At 35.5% G+C, this 20,813-nt stretch overlaps 1 protein-coding gene across 1 annotated transcript; it reads left to right on the top strand.

Moving 5' to 3' along the window:
- The first annotated feature begins 9,356 nt into the window (after positions 1-9,356).
- Positions 9,357-18,662, top strand: LOC125591856. The gene is made up of 4 exons (XM_048766733.1): positions 9,357-13,170; positions 13,255-13,368; positions 15,533-15,871; positions 18,430-18,662. The coding sequence occupies exons 1-4, from the start codon at positions 9,357-9,359 to the stop codon at positions 18,660-18,662; spliced, it is 4,500 nt and encodes a 1,499-aa protein (XP_048622690.1).
- The last annotated feature ends 2,151 nt before the right edge of the window (positions 18,663-20,813 follow it).

Genomic DNA, 20,813 nt, shown 5'->3' with positions numbered 1-20,813 from the left:
AGTTAATCCAAAAATGAGGGATCACCAATTTGCGTGGATATTATGGTATATTTGGAAAGGTCGAAATAGTAATGTTTTTTTTTACAAAATAGTAATGTTCCATTATGGAGATAAGCTGTCTTTTTTTAGTGAAAATGGTAATCTTATATATGTTTAATGTAGTTTTTCCATTTTTTTATGTTGTATTTTTACATATTATTTTTAAAAATAAAAATGTAAAATAGTAATCTTACATATGTTTAATGTAGTATTTCCAATTTTTATGTTGTATGTTTACATATATTTATTATTTTCAAGATTATATATAATGTTTTTTGTTTTTTTTTTATAAAACGGTAATGTTACATAATTGAGATAAGCCGTCTTTTTTTTTAAAGTGAAAAATGGTAATTTTACATATGTTTAATGTAGTTTTCCATTTTTTATGTTGTATGTTTACATATTATTTATAATTTTCGAAACTTAGTAATATTAAAATGTAAAACTATATTTTATGCCACGTGTCATCTTTCGGGAGAAGTTTTTTTGCTGATGTGGACGCTCTATGGAGCCTCAAAAGGTCTCTTTTATTAGTAAGGACTAGGGATTAACCCGGGCTACGCCCGAAATTTTTATTTTTTTTTTAATTTAAGTTGTTAAATTATTTATATTTAGGTTATGATATATATTTATATAAATATTAAGATGCATGTCATAATTAAAATTTATTTTTAAATTTTAACACGTTAAATTAACATATTTTTTTACTATTTAAATATTTTTTTTGTAATTTTGTTGGCTATCTAGTTATCATATTTAGCAAAACTATCTGTTGAGTGTTGGAATAAATGTTTTAGATATTTAATTAAAATGCAGAGTTTTTTCGTATCGACCACATGCTCAATAATCGATCGATCCGTAAAAAGATGGTTGATCTACTTGACGAGGTAAGTACAATTTTTGCAAAAATATCTTTGATTTTCAAATATTAAGTATATAACTATTCTTTTGAATATTGATTTTTTGAATTGTATTTTTTGATTAAATTATTGTATTATAATGTTTATGTAAATATTTTTTGTGATGTTTGAATTTGTGTTGTTAATATACTTAACCTAGATGATATTGATGTTTAACAATTTATTTTTTTCTGGAAATATAAAATAATGATATATCAAAACGTATCTAATACTTGTTAAATGATAGTACACTGTAAATTATATCCATTATTTGAAAATAACCATTTGCTGTTTTTATTTTTTTTAAATCAGAAAATATTTTTATTTAAAAAAATTATTCATATATAATATAATAGTTTAAGTTTGGAAGATTAATCTATATATATAAATTATGTATATTTTTTAAAAAATAATTTAAGATATTATATATTGAGTAATTGAATAAAACCTGAATTTCTTATATTGAAAGTGAAATATTTATATTTTTTTTCTTCATGTTATACTCACCAATCCAGCATTGATATTTATAACTCAGAATGTTTTAAAAAAAAAACTTAGTTTTAAGTAATAAACGACTTTAATAAATTAAATCCATCACCTATAATGTTCTGTAAACTATATTTGAAAACTCTCTAAAATTATATTTTAAGCATAATATTACTATTATTTAATTTAAGTTATTTTAAGCATAATATATGCTAAACCAACTTAAACTATATTCACAATAGGATCATCTTAAACCGGTTAATAACCCAAAAACAATATTAAACCAACATGAACCAATACCTGCTGATTCGGCGAGGAAAGAAGTGTTTCAGGATAAACACTTGAATGGTTATTAACTGTAATGGTTTGATTATGAAAGAGTTATTATGAATATTAACAATAAAATTATGGATTAGATTAATTTAAATTTGTAAGAATACCTTTGAGTCTATGAAAAACAATTCAATTCTCATGAATAAGTTTGACTTTTGGAAGTTGCGGGTTTCCCAACAATGAATCCACCTAACAAAAAGTTCGTTGTTATAAAAAAATATCATTCAAGGTCATTAAAAGTTTTTGGGACGGCAAGAGTTGATGGTGGAACCATTTTTTTGCTCGAGTGCTTTGAAGTTTTCCTTGATAGTGTGAGGTTGATGTTGAAGGAATAATGAATTTTATAGGGACTTTCTTGATGTAAAACTATACATTTTTTAATATTAAGGAATAATGAATTTTCCTTGATAGTGTGAGGTTGATGTCGAAGGAATAATGAATTTTCGTTACATATTATTTTTTAAAAATAAAAATGTAAAATTGTAATCTTACATATGTTTAATGTAGTATTTCTATTTTTTTTGTATGTTTACATATATTTATTATTTTTGAAATTATATATAATGTTTTTTTTTTATAAAACGGTAATGTTACATTATGGAGATAAGCCGTCTTTTTTTTTTTAAGTGAAAAATGGTAATTTTACATATTTTTAATGTAGTTTTTCTATTTTTATGCTGTATGTTTACATATTATATATAATTTTCGAAAATTAGTAATATTAAAATGTAAAACTATATTTTATGCCACGTGTCATTTTTCGGGAGAAGTTTTTTTTGCTGATGTGGATGCTCTATCGAGCCTCAAAAGGTTCCTTTTATAAGCCGTCTTTTTTTTTAAAGTGAAAAATGGTAATTTTATATATGTTTAATGTAGTTTTTTCCTTTTTTTGTGTTGTATGTTTACATATTATTTATAATTTTCGAAAATTAGTAATATTAAAATGTAAAACTATATTTTATGCCACGTGTCATCTTTCGGGAGAAGTTTTTTTGCTGATGTGGACGCTCTATGGAGCGTCAAAGGTCCCTTTTATTTGTATAGACAATTTTTTATGTTGCATGTTTACATATTATTTATTATTTTCAAAATTTTATATAATGTTTTTTTTTACAAAATAGTAATGTTAAATTATGGAGATAAACCGTCTTTTTTAAGTGAAAAATGGTAATCTTACATATGTTTAATGTAATTTTTTCATTTTTTATGTTGTATGTTTACATATTATTTTTTTAAAATAAAAAAGTAAAATTGTTATCTTACATATGTTTAATGTAGTATTTCCATTTTTTTTGTTGTATGTTTACATATATTTATTATTTTCGAAATTATATATAATGTTTTTTGTTTTTTTTTTATAAAACGGTAATGTTACGTTATGGAGATAAGCCGTCTTTTTTTTTAAGTGAAATATGGTAATTTTACATATTTTTAATGTAGTTTTTCTATTTTTATGCTGTATGTTTACATATTATATATAATTTTCGAAAATTAGTAATATTAAAATGTAAAACTATATTTTATGCCACGTGTCATCTTTCGAGAGAAGTTCTTTTCGCTGATGTGGAAGCTCTATGGAGCCTCAAAAGGTTCATTTTATAAGCCGTCTTTTTTTTTAAAGTGAAAAAATGGTAATTTTATATATGTTTAATGTAGTTTTTCCATTTTTTGTGCTGTATGTTTACATATTAATTATAATTTTCGAAAATTAGTAATATTAAAATGTAAAACTATATTTTATACCACGTGTCATCTTTCGGGAGAAGTTTTTTTTGCTGATGTGGACGCTCTATGGAGCCTCAAAGGTCCCTTTTATTAGTATAGACCATTTTTTATGTTGTATGTTTACATATTATTTATTATTTTCGAAATTTTATATAATGTTTTTTTTACAAAATAGTAATAAGGTTCCTTTTATAAGCCGTCTTTTTTTTAAAGTGAAAAAAGGTAATTTTATATATGTTTAATGTAGTTTTTCCATTTTTTTTGTTGTATGTTTACATATTATTTATAATTTTCGAAAATTAGTAATATTAAAATGTAACACTATATTTTATGCCACGTGTCATCTTTCGGAAGAAATTTTTTTTGCTGATGTGGACGCTCTATGTAGCCTCAAAGGTCCCTTTTATTAGTATAGACCATTTTTTATGTTGTATGTTTACATATTATTTATTATTTTCCAAATTTTATATAATATTTTTTTTCAAAATAGTAATGTTACATTATGGAGATAAGCCATCTTTTACATATGTTTCATGTATTTTTTCCATTTTTTATGTTGTATGTTTACATATTATTTTTAAAAAATAAAAATGTAAAATAAAAATGTAAAATTGTAATTTTACATATGTTTAATGTAGTATTTCCATTTTTTTTTGTTGTATGTTTACATATATTTATTATTCTCGAAATTATATATAATGTTTTTTGTTTTTTTTATAAAACGGTAATGTTACATAAGCCGTCTTTTTTTTAAGTGAAAATGGTAATTTTACATATTTTTAATGTAGTTTTTCTATTTTTATGCTGTATGTTTACATATTATATATAATTTTCGAAAATTAGTAATATTAAAATGTAAAACTATATTTTATGCCACATGTCATCTTTCAGAAGAAGTTTTTTTAGCTGATGTGGACGCTCTTTGGAGCCTCAAAAGGTCCCTTTTATTAGTAAGGATGTTGTATGTTTACATATTATTTATTATTTTCCAAATTTTATATAATGTTTTTTTTACAAAATAGTAATGTTACATTATGGAGATAAGCCGTCTTTTACATATGTTTCATGTATTTTTTCCATTTTTTATGTTGTATGTTTACATATTATTTTTAAAAAATAAAAATGTAAAATTGTAATTTTACATATGTTTAATGTAGTATTTCCATTTTTTTTGTTGTATGTTTACATATATTTATTATTCTCGAAATTATATATAATGTTTTTTGTTTTTTTTTTATAAAACGGTAATGTTACATTATGGAGATAAGCCGTCTTTTTTTTAAGTGAAAAATGGTAATTTTACATATTTTTAATGTAGTTTTTCTATTTTTATGCTGTATGTTTACATATTATATATAATTTTCGAAAATTAGTAATATTAAAATGTAAAACTATATTTTATGCCACATGTCATCTTTCGGAAGAAGTTTTTTTCGCTGATGTGGACGCTCTATGGAGCCTCAAAAGGTCCCTTTTATTAGTTTTCCAAATTTTATATAATGTTTTTTTACAAAATAATAATGTTACATTATGGAGATAAGCCGTCTTTTACATATGTTTCATGTATTTTTCCATTTTTTATGTTGTATGTTTACATATTATTTTTAAAAAATAAAAATGTAAAATTGTAATTTTACATATGTTTAATGTAGTATTTCCATTTTTTTTTGTTGTATGTTTACATATATTTATTATTCTAGAAATTATATATAATGTTTTTTGTTTTTTTTTATAAAACGGTAATGTTACATTATGGAGATAAGCCGTCTTTTTTTTAAGTTGAAAATGGTAATTTTACATATTTTTAATGTAGTTTTTCTATTTTTATGCTGTATGTTTACATATTATATATAATTTTCGAAAATTAGTAATATTAAAATGTAAAACTATATTTTATGCCACATGTCATCTTTCGGAAGAAGTTTTTTTCGCTGATGTGGATGCTCTATGGAGCCTCAAAAAGTCCCTTTTATTAGTAAGGATTGTGATGGTCTTCAAAAGTAGAGACTATTTCAAGGAACCTATGGCAATTTATACTATACGAAATAAATTCAGATTTTGGAACAGTCGTTCGGCACCCGGAGGAATGGTCATCCGATGCTTTCGCAGAACCTGTAATTGGCAAGTGTATGCTGTCCTATTGAAAAATACATAGTTGTATGAGGTTAGGAAAGTCGACCTGCATCATTCATGTTCTGTTGACGAACGCTCATGATACCTATCACAAGCAACACATACAGTCATTGAAGGAGTGATGAAGGCAAGGTTTGCAGACAGGGGATTTAATGAAGGCCATGTAAGGAGATCATGACGTCCAAATTTCTTACTGGAAATCATGGTGGTCTTGGGAAATAGCTTTGGACTACGCGAAGGGTTCATGTGGAGCATCTTACAACCTCTTACCATCTTACTTGGACAAGCTGGTTCATGCAAATCCCGGAAGTATTACTGATGTGCGTACGAAATATATTGAAAGGATATGCCATAGGTTCAAGTACATGTTCTAGCTTTGACTGCAAGCATCGATGGGTACAAATTCATGAGAAAGGTTGTTATAGTCGATGGTACACATTTGAGAGGGAAGTATGGAGGCTGCTTGTTGACCTCATCAGCTCAAGATGGAAATTATCAAGTATTCCCTTTGGCCGTTGTGGTGGTTGATGGAAAAAAATAATAAGTCTTGGGAATTTTTTTCCAGAAACTTACACAATTCATACCGAATAGCAACAACGTGGTATTTGTATCTGACAGACGAACGTCTATATACTATGGAATCGCAAAGGTGAGAACTTCAGTATATAAGATATATATACAACTGACTAAAATGTAATGTATGTTGAAAGTGGTTGAACTTTAGTAAATGAGTAATAACAAGTAACCGGATTTTCCAAAAAATAAGTTTGCAAACTTAGAGATTACTGACAAGCCTAATGGATTTTAGTTGGTATTTAAGTTCTAGGTGTTTACAACCAGCTTTTTATGCCATAACTCTGGATATGGCATTTAACAATATATATTGTCATGCAGGTTTATCCCTTGGGGCGGCACTACCCCTGCATACTATACTTGGAGCATAATATAAGAACCTACTTCAAAGACAAGCATATTTGGGCTACCTAGTTGGCAAGGCGGCGAGAGTGTATCCCTTGGGGCGGCACTACCCCTGCATACTATACTTGGAGCATAATATAAGAACCTACTTCAAAGACAAGCATATTTGGGCTACCTAGTTGGCAAGGCGGCGAGAGTGTATCGGCTTTCCTAGTTTTACACAACATTCAATGAAATTAAAAGAGTGAATGGATCATGTGCAGACTATCTCATCGGAATCAGATTTGAACACTAGGCGAGGTCGCATTTTCAGGGAAATCATTACAACATTATGATGAGTAATGTTTCTGAAACATGGAACTCGGTGTTGCGTGAGGCCAGATAATATCCAATACTCTCTCTCTCTCTCTCTCTCCCTCCCTCCCTCTCTCTCTCCCTCCCTCCCTCCCTCCCTCCCTCTCTCCCTCTCTCTCTCCCCCTCCCTCCCTCTCTCCCTCCCTCTCTCTCTCTCTCTCAGTACATACGAGCTAATTTTATGAACTGGTTTTCCGCAAGAAGACATATTGAAATACATGGGACCAACATTCTTACACCTCGGGTCCAGGAGATTGTCACATCAAATTTTGAAAGAACTAGAGTGTTTGGAGTGAGCGTAATCAAAGATGGCAGTATGAGGTCAGAGACAAAGAGGGCAACAATTTCCATGTTAATCTCATCGAGAAAACCGATACCTCCTACGAGTTTCAAGCGCTAATGATTCCTTGCACACACGCCATTGCCGCTGCCACAAGGTACAAGGTCTGAGTTGATTCATTGGTTTCTGAATGTTATAGTTTGAGAACCTACAAGAAAACATACACCAAGATAATATTGTCCTTTGTACAACATGAGAGTGTTGAGATCCTATCGAGTGACGGGTCTGACATCCCGCAAGACGTAAATCCACATGCACGCAGGAGGCCGCCGGGTAGACCTCGTAAGAACCGTATATTATCAAGAGGAGAATTCCAGGTTTAATTTATAGATTAGATAATTTATATTGTTTTACTGTTCAGATATTATCGTTTGATATGCAGAAAGCGCACATTTTGTAGTCTATGCAAGTGTTTGGGACATAACAAAGCCACTTGCAAAAGGGCAATATGAAGGTGATAGTATGTTTTATGGAAAGAGAAAACCTCAGATGATGAAGGTGTATGTAAATTTGGAGTGTATATTCCTAGGAGTGTAATAGAGAGAGCATGTATACTATAACCATGTAGTGGGGGTTTTGTCAGACTATCTTAATTCCCAAGGGTGTAAGAAAAATAATAGCTACTTTCCTATAATTAAATGTGAGATGGTGTGAATAAAAGTACATATGTGCCTTTATCCCGTGAAGATTAGAATAATGTACCAGAAACGATTTATGTATACATAACCGGATGTCGGTCCATCTCTGGACTGAAGGAACCATTAAGACAATCGCTGATGACATTGGGATCTTTGAGAAGGCGGAAATCACCTCCCTTTCAGCACGTATGAGAGTCCAAATCAATGGAAGACTGCCATTAATAAAGAAAACGACTCTGGAATACTCTAACGGCGATGAAGTTGTGGCCACACTCGTCTACGAGCGCCTAGAAAAACATTGCGCAATGTGCCTGAAACTTGATCACGAACTGAGAGATTGTCTGGAAGCAAAAGCACAGAAAAAAGCACTTGCTGCGGAGGCAGTGTCCAAAGATAACCCTCCCCATCACCAGAACTCTGGACAGCTCAGTACAAGACGACCAGAGATATTCCAATTCTCTTCCTCTGAACCAAAGGGGGGCCATCCAAGAGGAGACTACAATCGAGACCGACACTACTACCAGGGACAGAGCGGATACAGACAAACCTCTTATCATAGTAGGAAAGAAACAAACGAGTCTGATCGATACTCTCAGCAAAGCAGGAACAGAAGAGAATACCACTCGAGGGACCAACGCTCCAATCAAATGGTCTTTAGAGAAGTTAGAAGGAAGCCTCTTACAGCTGATTCACACAGACGGGATTCCGCTGGACAACAGCCAAGAGAGACTGTTGAGCAGGAAACTGTAGTCGCATCACATCCGATAAACGACACTCTTGCAAGGGGGATTCCCCTTCAAAGTGCTCGCTCCCCTCGCGACACACACCCCCCCCCAACAGCACGATGAGGACATACCCCAAGAAGCTCTTAAAAATGCTATGGGAGGAATAAGGGAATACATGATCCAGTACGCTAACTGCCCAGATCGTACAGAAAGTGCCGCTAGAAAAGAGAGGCTAAGACAAGCAGAGGAACAAGGGGAAATCGAAGAAACCGCACTCCAAATGGTACGCGCTTCCCTGGCCACGCATACAGATGAGCCCCCATCTGAGAAGAGCCCTACCTCGGCTGATCGCGTCCCAGCAAAGCACAGACTAGGCCCCACTCCATCTGCTAAACTTCGTCTGGGACCTGCTCCTGGTCCTTCACCTGAGCCTGCGATAAAAAAAGAGACTAGGGAGACCTCCAGGCACAAGGAAGGTCGCGGGGAGTCCTACTCCTTTAATTGGTACAAGCCTACGCAAGCGTAAGGTACAAGTAACTAAACCACCACTCTGCCGGCGAAAAATTCAGACAAGCAAAGAAAGAGAGTCACCAAGAAGAAGAAGATCTCAAAACAAAACCGATGCTGGTGCACCTAGAGCAAACACGAGGGAAAACTCAAGCACAAGCAACTCCGAGAACCAACCGCTGTGCAAACTCATACCGGCTACATCAAAGAGAAGGAAGACGGATTTTCAGAATCCGTCACTTCCCGGTCCTTAAAAATTATGAGCTGGAACTGTCAAGGGTTGGGGAATCCCTTGACAGGCCAGAGAATCCGGGAAATCAGTAAAACCATTTCACCGGACATCTTCTTCTTGATGGAGTCAAAAAACCCCACAGAGGTCGTCTTAGACAAATTCAAGCACTCAGGCTACGAATTCCACTATATTATACCACCAGCCGGACATGGAGCTGGAGGATTGGGTTTATTTTGGAAGGAAAAGATAACCCTTGATGTGTTAGATGCAACACCCAATCTTGTAGACACTTGCATTAGTTATGAAGGAAAAGTTTTCTTTGCCTCTTTCATTTATGGAGATTCGGACTCGCAGAAACGTCGCTTGTTATGGAACCATCTCACGACACTTGCTGAATCACGTGATGCCCCATGGCTTATCACTGGCGACTTCAATGACTTACTCTGCAGTGAAGACAAAGAAGGTGGCCCGACCAGAGCTGAAGGATCTTTTAGCGACATGCGTACTTTCTATGCCGAGAACGACCTCTATGATCTACAATACTCGGGTGACCCCCTGTCATGGCGCGGACAGAGAGGAATCCACTATGTACGCTGCAGGCTAGACAGAGCCGCTGCAAACTCCAAATGGGCGGAAATATATCCAACAGCAAGAAGCATGTATATGGCGTACGAAGGCTCTGACCATAGACCACTACTGTCTGTATTTGAACCGGGAAAGAAAAAGGGGAAGGGGCTTTTTAGATACGATAGGCGTTTAAAAGATAACCCTGAAGCCACCCAAGTTATAGTAGATGCGTGGAAAGAAGAAGCCAACAAACCAATCATCCATCGCATAGCTCGGGTTCGAAGTGCAATCTCCATATGGCACAAGAATAGGCATCTCAATAGCAGGGAAAAAATAGTAGAAAAGAAGATGGAGTTAGAAGAGGCCCTTTCAAGCACAGCTAATGATCTAGTACTGATACGAAAAATCTCTGAGGAGTTGAAGAAAGCTTACGCGGATGAGGAAGCGTATTGGAAACAACGGAGCCGTCTACTCTGGCTCAGACTTGGGGATCGCAACTCTGGGTATTTTCACGCAGCCACAAAAAATAGAAAGCGTGCAAACTCCTTCTCCGTAATCGAAGACGCCGAGGGGAATATGGTCTATAAGGAGGGGCAGATCTCCACAGTGATAATAAACTACTTCAAGGACCTGTTCACCAGCGCTGGTAGAGACGACTTGGATATAGTAGAAAGGGCCCTGACACCCAAGATTACAGCGGAGGACAATGAGCTACTTGTCTCCATCCCCAGCGCAACAGAGATCAAAGACGCAATCTTCTCAGTTCACGCCGACAAAGCGCCCGGTCCGGACGGGTTCTCTGCGAGCTTTTTCCATTCGAACTGGGATGCTATTGGAGTAGACATAGTGCTGGAGGTGCAGCAATTCTTCGAAACTGGCTTTCTACCCGAGAAGATCAACGAAACCTTTGTCCGACTAATCCCGAAGATCCAGAATCCGAAAGCCGTCTCGGACTACAGGCCCATAGCCTTGTGCAACGTTTACTACAAGATCTTCTCCAAGATCTTGACAAAGCGTATGCAACCACTGCTAGCTCAGGTCATCTCGGAAAACCAGTCCGCATTCGTCCCTGGGAGAGCGATTTCGGATAACGTCCTTATTACACATGAAGTCCTCCACTACTTAAAGACGTCCAAAGCAAAACAGAGAGTCTCAATGGCGGTAAAAACTGACATGAGCAAAGCATATGACAGACTCGAATGGGGCTTCATACGGAGAGTATTATTGCGGCTGGGATTCCACGCAAAATGGGTCGACCTGATCATGGCTTGCATCACATCTGTTACCTACGCCTTCCTCATCAACGGCTCGCCTAGAGGAAGAGTTAAACCGAGCAGGGGAATCCGACAAGGAGACCCACTATCACCATACATATTCATCTTGTGTAGTGAGGTGCTCTCGGGGCTGTGTAACAATGCGCAAGCGGACGGCAGCATAGAGGGGATCAGAGTAGCCAGGGGCTGCCCTCAGGTTAACCACCTCCTCTTTGCCGATGACACTATGTTCTTCATTAAAGTGGACAAGGACAGCAGCTCGGCTCTGGTCTCTATTCTGAAACAATACGAGTTAGCGTCGGGTCAGACAATCAACCCAAACAAGTCGACTGTCACCTTCTCTTCCAAAGCGCCGGGACCTTTAAAGACAGCCATCAAAGACGTGCTGCAGATTCAGAAAGAGGGAGGTATTGGCAAATACCTTGGCTTGCCCGAACACTTCGGTAGACGGAAAAAAGATCTCTTCAATGCGATTGTGGAGAGAATAAAACAGAAAGCGAAGAGCTGGTCAAATAGATTCCTCTCTACAGCCGGGAAACTCACCATGCTGAAAAGCGTCCTAACGCCAATCCCCTCCCACTCGATGACTTGCTTCAAGCTCCCTGTCTCTCTTTGCAAAAGAATACAATCCGCATTTACGCGCTTCTGGTGGGACAGCAATGACGGGACACGGAAAATGGCTTGGGTCGCATGGTCAACAATGACAAAACATGCCTCGGAAGGAGGATTAGGTTTCCGTGACATACAATGCTACAACGACGCCTTTCTGGCTAAGTTAAGCTGGCGAGTCTTAAACCACCCGGAAAGCCTGATGTGCAAAGTACTTCTTGGCAAGTATTGCGCCAACGAGAGTTTCTTGGAAGTTGAGACAAGGTCCAACGCATCCCATGGGTGGCGTGGAATTATGATAGGTCGTGACCTCCTCGCAGCAAACACTGGCTGGACAGTGGGTACGGGTGAGGATATAGAAGTATGGAACGACCCCTGGTTGGATAATGCAAACCAACTGCGTCCGATTGGACCGGCACCCGAACTCCTAGTTCATCTAAAGGTTGCGGACCTGATTGACCCTATCCAACATGACTGGGACAGAGCAAAGATCCAAGCCACCATCCCTCAGTACGAAGATACTATCCTCAGAATAAAACTGAGCAAAACAGGGGCGGCTGATAAACTTAGCTGGCTCAAAACCGCAACGGGCGACTACACTACCAAGTCTGGCTACTGGACAGCGTATGAAAGGATGCGACAACACGAAGAACAGCACCACCAGGCGGAGTTTGACTGGAATAAAGGGATTTGGGGACTGGAAATTGCCCCTAAGATCAAACTGTTTCTGTGGAAGGTTTTCCAAGGAGCATTACCAGTGGGAGAAAGATTAATCTCGAGGAATATAGCCGGTGATCCAAAATGCGGGCGATGCGGTCTCACTGAATCTATCCATCATCTACTCTTTCAATGTGAGTTCACTCAAAGGGTATGGGCACTAGCTCCCATCACCCCAAACGTTGAAGGTAGCGGATTGATAGACTTTCCTGTGGATTGGCCGAACTTGCTAAGGCTGAACTGCCTTCCTCCAATTGGCCTCACGTCTGCTCTACTTACCCCTTGGCTTCTCTGGTCTTTGTGGATTGCACGCAACAACCTCCTTTTCAACAAGAAAACGGCCTCACCAGAAGATGTCATCACCCGGGCTGTAGCGGCTGCGAGAGAATGGCTAAATGCACAGGAACCAACTGTCAACAACCCCCGAAGAAACTCTAGAGTGGAGACAACAGTAGAGAATTGCCACTGCTTACAAACAGACGCAGCATGGGGAGCAGACACAGGACTTGCAGGCCTTGGATGGACCGTCCAAAAGAACTCAGAGCGTTCAGAATTTGGTGCACACTGCTACTACGTGGCGTCTCCTCTGGTAGCGGAGGCACTAGCGATGCGCGAAGCAGTCCAGAAATGTCGAGAGTTGGGGATCCAACGCCTCCGATGTGAAACAGACTCAGGTTTGCTTGTCAAAGCAATTACCTCAAGGAAACCAAGTCCAGAACTTTATGGCATTATTTCTGACATTGTTGCCTTAATCTCAGAGTTTGAATTGATTCAGTTCAGGTGGATCCCACGGGAGAAAAACAAAGCTGCCGATGCTTTGGCTAAGAAAGCTTTGCGCCTTGAAACTATTGTATTGAACTCAACCCTTAGGGGTCTTTAAAGTTTGAATGAATGAATGAATGTGTTACAAAAAAAAAAAAAGTATACATAACCGGATGTATGATATGATAACTGGTCGAAGGTTCGTTGATGATTAACTCTAATAATCGGATATATGATCTGATAAATGGACATCGTATTAATTTCAGTTTTATCAAAGTAATTTGAACATCCTAACGTTCTTCACATGTTTATGACCCCGCAAAAAAAATATTTACATCTTAGGCTTAACCGGTGATTGAATTGAAGTTTGCTTCCCAATTAAAAAGACCATAACTACCAAGAATAAAGAATAATTTAAACAAATTTTAAAGGTTTTACAAATGATGATTTTATGTGTATCTAATCGTATATGCACTTTGAACAACTAATAGATTTACTTTTATATCCGGTTATATAAATTTGAAAAAGGATTTTGTGTTTGAACGAATCTGTTAGAGGCAGAAATTGGATTGATTAATGGGGGTGAAGATAATAATAGAGGAATATGTGGGGTATAGTCTTGTTGAATCAAAACACAAGGGTTATAACACAAATATTTTATACAATCCAAAATTATGGCTTGTTCATATTCATAATAAATTTATGAATTTGGTGATTATAGACAATTGATTGGAGGTTGATACGAAATATGATTATAAATTTGAGGACCTTTTATTATGAAAGAAGACAAAACAATGTGAAACTTCTAGATCTTAACAAAACAATTTATGTTTAATTAACTTGATATTTGATTTTGAAACTGTATTTGGTATTAGAAATGACAAAGTTTGTACAATATTTAACAAAAATTATGTTAAACGGTTCATATTGAACTATGTGGTTACCGCAAATTACTATCTATAATAATAAAGTAAGGATATCTGCCTTTTCCTGCTGCCACGTCACCATGGAGGGAGGGGGAAATCGTGCCACCTGTCAACTTTTATTAACTTTCACGAGATGTTCACAGTTCTGATTATCGGGCTAGCTACTTGAACTAATTATTGGAATGGGCTGTTACAATTTTTGGACGGGAGACCCATATTTTATCAGGCTTCGTTAGTTAACCCTGCTGAAGATGCAGAGACGGAATCAGCTTGACAGTTCAGAACTCACCTCCTCTGATCTTCGTATGTATAACGGCTTACGTTATCGTCTTCCGCATACATTAATTCAAGCATTTACGAGTTCTCCATCACTACTTCCACTCTCTCGCATTAAAGCGGAATTAGCATCCTCCAACGTAGCTCCGCATATAAATGGGTTTGTTGCCTGCGTTGAACAACCACACCACTGCGAAATCTCGAAGATCACTCTCTGTCAAGCATCAACTCTATTTATAGCTGATTCGTTCACTCTTCGTCCCGGCCCCATACTATGAGAGATGTCAATCCAAGTCCCACATTGGAAGTTTAGACAAGAAGTGTCTAATATATAAAGAGATGTCTAACTCTAATTAGTACGAGGCCTTTTGGGAAGAAAACTAAAAGTAAATTCATGCGGGCTTGCCTCTAAGGCCCAAAGTGGACAATATCGTACTAATCAGATAATATAGAGTTGGACATGGGCTTAATAAATCCCAACAATTGGTATCAGAGCCAGTTTGACGAAGATCTGCAAGACGACCAAAATACCCTTCGAGTAGGAATGAGACCCTTCAAGGTGGAAAGGGAAGTTCGGCAGAGATTAGTCAGAAGATCCTGAAATTGTGGGAAGAGCATCCTCAAAGCAACTCAAAGTAACCTTGCGACTAAGGGTGTCGAATGTCGAAGATGCGACAAGGCACCGCGATGATTCGCTAGAGGAAAGGACACAAGGTGTGTAGTCCTTGGCTTGAGGGGGAGAATGAGAGATGTCAATCCAAGTCCCACATTGGAAGTTTAGACAAGAAGTGTCTAATATATAAAGAGATGTCTAACTCTAATTAGTACGAGGCCTTTTGGGAAGGAAACCAAAAGTAAATCCATGCGGGTTTGCCTCTAAGGCCCAAAGTGGACAATATCGTACTAATCAGATAATATAGAGTTGGACATGGGCTTAATAAATCCCAACATACTATTGGATCGACTTCTATAGACTCCCTATGATGTTATTTATTGCAATTAATCATACGTTTGGTTGTCGATATCGTTTTGGTTGATGAGATTCAGATTTGTGTTTAAATTTTGAAACCAGCATTGAAGAATGCGGCAGGATCTAAATCGAGTGGGAGCTCTTTGGGCGATGATGACGTCTGTGATTGGGGGTTTGTGGTGAGGAAGAAGAGAAGAGTGGATGAGGTATATCCGAGTGGAGGTGAAGGGTCGTCGTGTAGGGAGCTGGCGAGAGTGATTTTGAAGTTGGGAGAGGTGTACGAGAGGATCGAAGGTGCGAAGCAGAGGATGATGGTTGAGTTGGAGAAACATAGGATGGAAGTTGCTAAGGAGATTGAGTTGCAACGAATGAACATGTTGATGGATATGCAGATGGAGCTTGAAAGATCCAAGCTTGCCAAACGTAGAACTGCTGCTTCAGGTAAAAAACTTAAACTGGATTGGTCTCTGTTTCTACTAAGCAATTGTGAGTATATGGTAAAACTTACATTTATTAATGTATTTTTAAAGATTGAAACTTTGAGCTTCTGAGGTTTCAGATTGTTGATTTGGAACCATATCTATGAGCATCTACTCAATTGAGTTACTGAAAACTTGAATAGTGCATTGTTGTTGTTGTTGTACGGTTAAGAAGTTGTAGGATTAAAATTGTGGAGGAGCTATACTGTGGGAGAGCAAGGGAGCAATGGTTGGATATGAGAGCTCATTTGGGATTGGAGAAACTATTATTATTCTTACTCACTAGGTTTCATGTTAGAGCAATGCTTATTTTTTCTTCTTCTTATTTTGTTTCCTTCTCTTCTTTAGCTACATTAGTAGCAAAGCAAATTGGTGAAAGAAACTCTGGTAGTATCCCACAGACATATCAACGTGTACTTGACATTGTCAAGTGTTAATATATTATGGTTTTTGTATCAATACCTGCGGAGTGCTCTTTGCTCTTTTTGAGTAATCATGTCTCTTAGTTGCCTACAGATTTCAGAGCCATTCATGTTCTTCCATAATTAACATTTGGAACAGATCAAAACACACCAAGCTATTAATAGAGCACAAGTAGTGTATTATTATTGAATTGGAAGGAGTTATAATCTCAGGAGCTCTAATGAGACCTTATCTCAGGAGCCCATACACATGAGATTTCTCTCAGTTCATCAACCGGTCTTAGGTACTTATCAGTAGTCACCCGAATAAGTATCAAGCTAATTGTCTCATTACTTATTGGTATTATACGGTTTCTTTGAACACTCAGACTCCCATTTTCTTAAATAAAAATCATGATGATAAATTAGCGATTATAGTGACTAAATGCGAGGTAGAAAAATGGTTTTCAGAAAATTACTACATTTTCATGTGAAGCCTAACATACCAAAATTGATGAAAGTTAGGACAAAGACATACAAAATCATATATATATATATATAAAGATAAATAGAGAATTAATATCAATATATCGACCTTCATAATAATTAAAAGAAAATTAATTTCAAATTTAATGTATATTTTTATTTATAAAATATTGGTATTAACTATAAATAATTTTATACATTTAGAGTATTTCCACCCCTACCTATTTCTTATTATAAATTAGCAAAATAACAAATAAAATTTAAAATTAGATAAAAATACATAATAAAGGCCAATACCATAATATAACCTAAAATGTATAAATTTCAAGAATAAAAAATGCAATATTAATTAATTACAGTAGTTAAAATGAGATAATTTGAGAACAAATGGTTGTAGAAAGTTTAAAACAAACCAAATCAATATAGAAATAATTGTAACACATCAAAACTAAAAATGAAATTTTAAAAACACAATATCAACAAAACGAAATACAATGGGAATAAGAAAATTACCAAAAACATCACATTCATAATACCACTTTTCATATTTACACTAATTATTTTTACTTTCATTTTTAAAAAGGGAAAAAGACATTTATAACCTTAGAGTTAACTAATCTAGACTTAGAGTTTATAGTTGACGGATGGGGTAGAGTTTTTGGAGTGTGAAATTTAAGATTCTAATAAATATATAAATAAACACTTAAATAATATAAAAAACTTTTAGAAAATAGTTTCAAAAATCATTTCAGTTTTCAAAAATTCAAAAAAAAAAGTCGAATTTGAAAAGTATAATTCGAAAACATAAATTTATTTATTTTTTTTTTTTTTATTTTTTATTATATATAGAGAAAATAAGGGTATAATAGTCTTTTGACTCTTAATAAAAAACATATTTTTTAAGATGTATCTTTAGTAGTGGTAAACATGAATAATGATACCAAAAAAATGGTAAACATGACAATTTCCCATGTGAATAACACAAATATCAAAGTCATACAACATAATCACAAAACAAACACATCCTCTTTGACATATTTCAAAACAAAGTAATACACTACTATCCTTAATCAATTATCATATGGATAAAAAACAATTTTAAATTCATTAAAAAATAAAACATACGAATATACCACTAGTTGAATATATTTTCTAAAGTTAACGTACAAGAAAAGATTTTGGATGGGAGGGTTTTAAGATAATGATCTATTTAATTTTTTAAAAAATGAAGAAAGTTGTTTTGACATGTCAGAATGTGCGTAATGATGATGTTCTAGCCCTAGGTAAGCTGAGAGCATTTAATGAGAGGATAGATTATGTATGACCGGTTGCCAGTGAGAGTATTTTACGATATATAGATAATTCTTCTTTTTTTCATCTACAACACTAATCTTACCTATATATATTGGATAAAAGATAAACAATGAGAACCTACCTGAAGTATCGAAAAAGACAAGTATTGGTTGAATTTTAGACGGGTTTCTATTTTCTTTTTTTTTTGGGACCACATTCTTGATAAAGAAAGCCTTTCTCTTTTATGAGCTTCATATGTTTCGAGGTTTCCATTACAAGAGCTGATATTTGTTGGAATAATATTGTTGAATTTTTTTTTTTTGTATTTTTCAATCTGCAGATGGGTCGTTTAGTTCTTGTATTCAAGGGCCAATGGTGCAAATCACTGCAGGGGTGTGGAGATTCAACGAATATCATATTGTATTGTCTCATTACATCGTTGTCCGGGCCAATAAACAAATTGACTCTCGGAAGGGTTATCTAAGGGGTGTCTTTAATCTTAGCACACAAACTCCGCTGCTTGTCACGTTTCAGCTACCGCCTTCGATGCTTGAGCCAGATGGTGATACATGACCACGGTGATACATGCCCACCACAACATTCTGACAAATGTTCACGTCAAGATGATGATGAGTGTTCACGAGTGGAACATTAAGGCAAAACTATGCGTAGTGTTTGGACCTAAGGATGTCGCTAAGTACCAATTCATATGCAGGGGTCCATTTACCATTGGGGACAGAACTTTTTTTGCAGACGGTGTCACTGAGGAACAACACATGGCTGCGATTAATGGTAGTGACAACATAATATTTATTTAAAGAATTACAACACCGTAACTGGATTCATAATAGATGAAAGTTGCAGTGATTAATAACCAAAAAAATTGCAGACATAATTAGGGATGACGAAATAAGGTGTAGTCAACGAGTCTTTAGCGAAATTTTCAACAAGGAGAAAATGATGGCTTGTTTATCAAATTTCTTTGGAGATTGAGAAAGCCAGAAACTGTCTAGACCTAAATGTAAGCGCTGATGCTGATATTGGAGATCACTTTGTCCCTACGATTGACAAGCAGGAGGTGATGAGCCACTCGATACTTGAGGGAAATCCAATAAATGGGATAGCTGGTTTTGGTGTTGTTGAAAAAACGGATAATTTTATATTGTAACTTGTTATTTTAACAACATCTCATGTTCATATATTATAACAGTCTAAAAAGGTTAGTATGAACTAAGATGCAGACACATAATGGACACCAAATTATAATATGGACGCATCATTTTTGGTTCCTAACAATTTCTCCTAGATCAGTCTTGAAGAACGATCACCCTTCATCTCTATACGGCGGTGTGAGGGTTGGATTTGTTCTGAATGAGGAACCTTAACACTAGGAAATCAGGCCAGGATATTGGGAAAGCTAGATTGCTTCAAGGTACGCAATTGAACTTGAGAGGAGTTATGGTGTTCCCGGCTCCGAATATGTTTGTTACCCCCGCCCACACCACACCGATCTCAATATTACCAATCCCACTCCTCCACCTAGGCCTCAAATTGAGGTTCATGTAGAAGTGTTTTCCATCGGTTCCTCAACTGAAGTGAAGACCGTGGGAGAAATGGGTGGTGAGATGAACATCGCTACCATCGGCTGTAGTGGGCCAGGCGGTGACGTTATCTGTGAGAAAGGTTTGTGTCAAGTTGATCATATGTTTGTTAAACTAAGGCAAGACAATATCATGCTTTGAAATATGATTGTCAAGGGTGTTGGATAAAATAAATGGAATCTTTCATTTAATATGACTAATAAATCCGGATTTATAAATTTATATCCAGATATAATGTGCCATCTGAACTGTGTCTTCTTTTTATTTGAATGCAAGGTGAATCGTTGAGGAGGGGAATTAATGGGTCGCCTGCGAAGTTGGAAGGAGAGATGATAGCTGGAGGTGTACCGCAAATAGCGCAGAGGATTTATGATTCTAACAACGATGGAAATACCGGTGGAGTAGGAGGAACCCGTTAAGATCCAATTGAATTTTTTTTGTTAAAATTAAGTTAATCTTTTCTGTATTTTGGATTAAAACTTGACGGAAAATGTGGGTTTTTGTGGCCTCTTGTGCCAATTTTGGATGTAAGATGAAACTTCAAGGTCATATAAGTTATGAAGTACGCATCTAATGTGATATATTTTGGTGATATTCAAAACTATTGAGGTAGGAAGTCAAAGTATGTACTGAAAATAAAAAGTTTCTTCTACTGAATTTAATGTCCGAAAACATTTCAACAAAAACGAATTTAACAACAAAATTGTGAAACGTGTATAATGATGGAAACAAAAACCTTTTGGCAGTGCTATAACAGGATCTAGTATATAAAAACATGATGTTTTCTTGTTGGTTGTGGGTGTCAAATGACTTCAAAAAAGATATTAACTTAACAAAAAAAAAATACGATTTCAATCTATTAAGACATCATTAGGTGAGTAAAATGAGTTTAAGATGATAGACTTAGAATATTCGCAGCAGACCATTTATGTTTTTATAACTGGATCTATGATTAAGGAAAGGAAAATTAAGTCCGTCAATGAGTAGTCAAAAATGGTGTTACATGGAAGTCTTATTTAATTACACCATAAGTTAAATGTTATTCTTAATTTGGAGGTCAAGGTTAAACAAGCATATATTCAGAAAAACTGTATGTAGCAATCCGATAAAAAAACATTTAGAC

The sequence above is a fragment of the Brassica napus genome, chromosome C8 (genome assembly GCF_020379485.1).
Source record: "Brassica napus cultivar Da-Ae chromosome C8, Da-Ae, whole genome shotgun sequence".
NCBI lineage: Eukaryota > Viridiplantae > Streptophyta > Magnoliopsida > Brassicales > Brassicaceae > Brassica > Brassica napus.
This window is presented reverse-complemented; position numbering and strand designations above follow the sequence as displayed.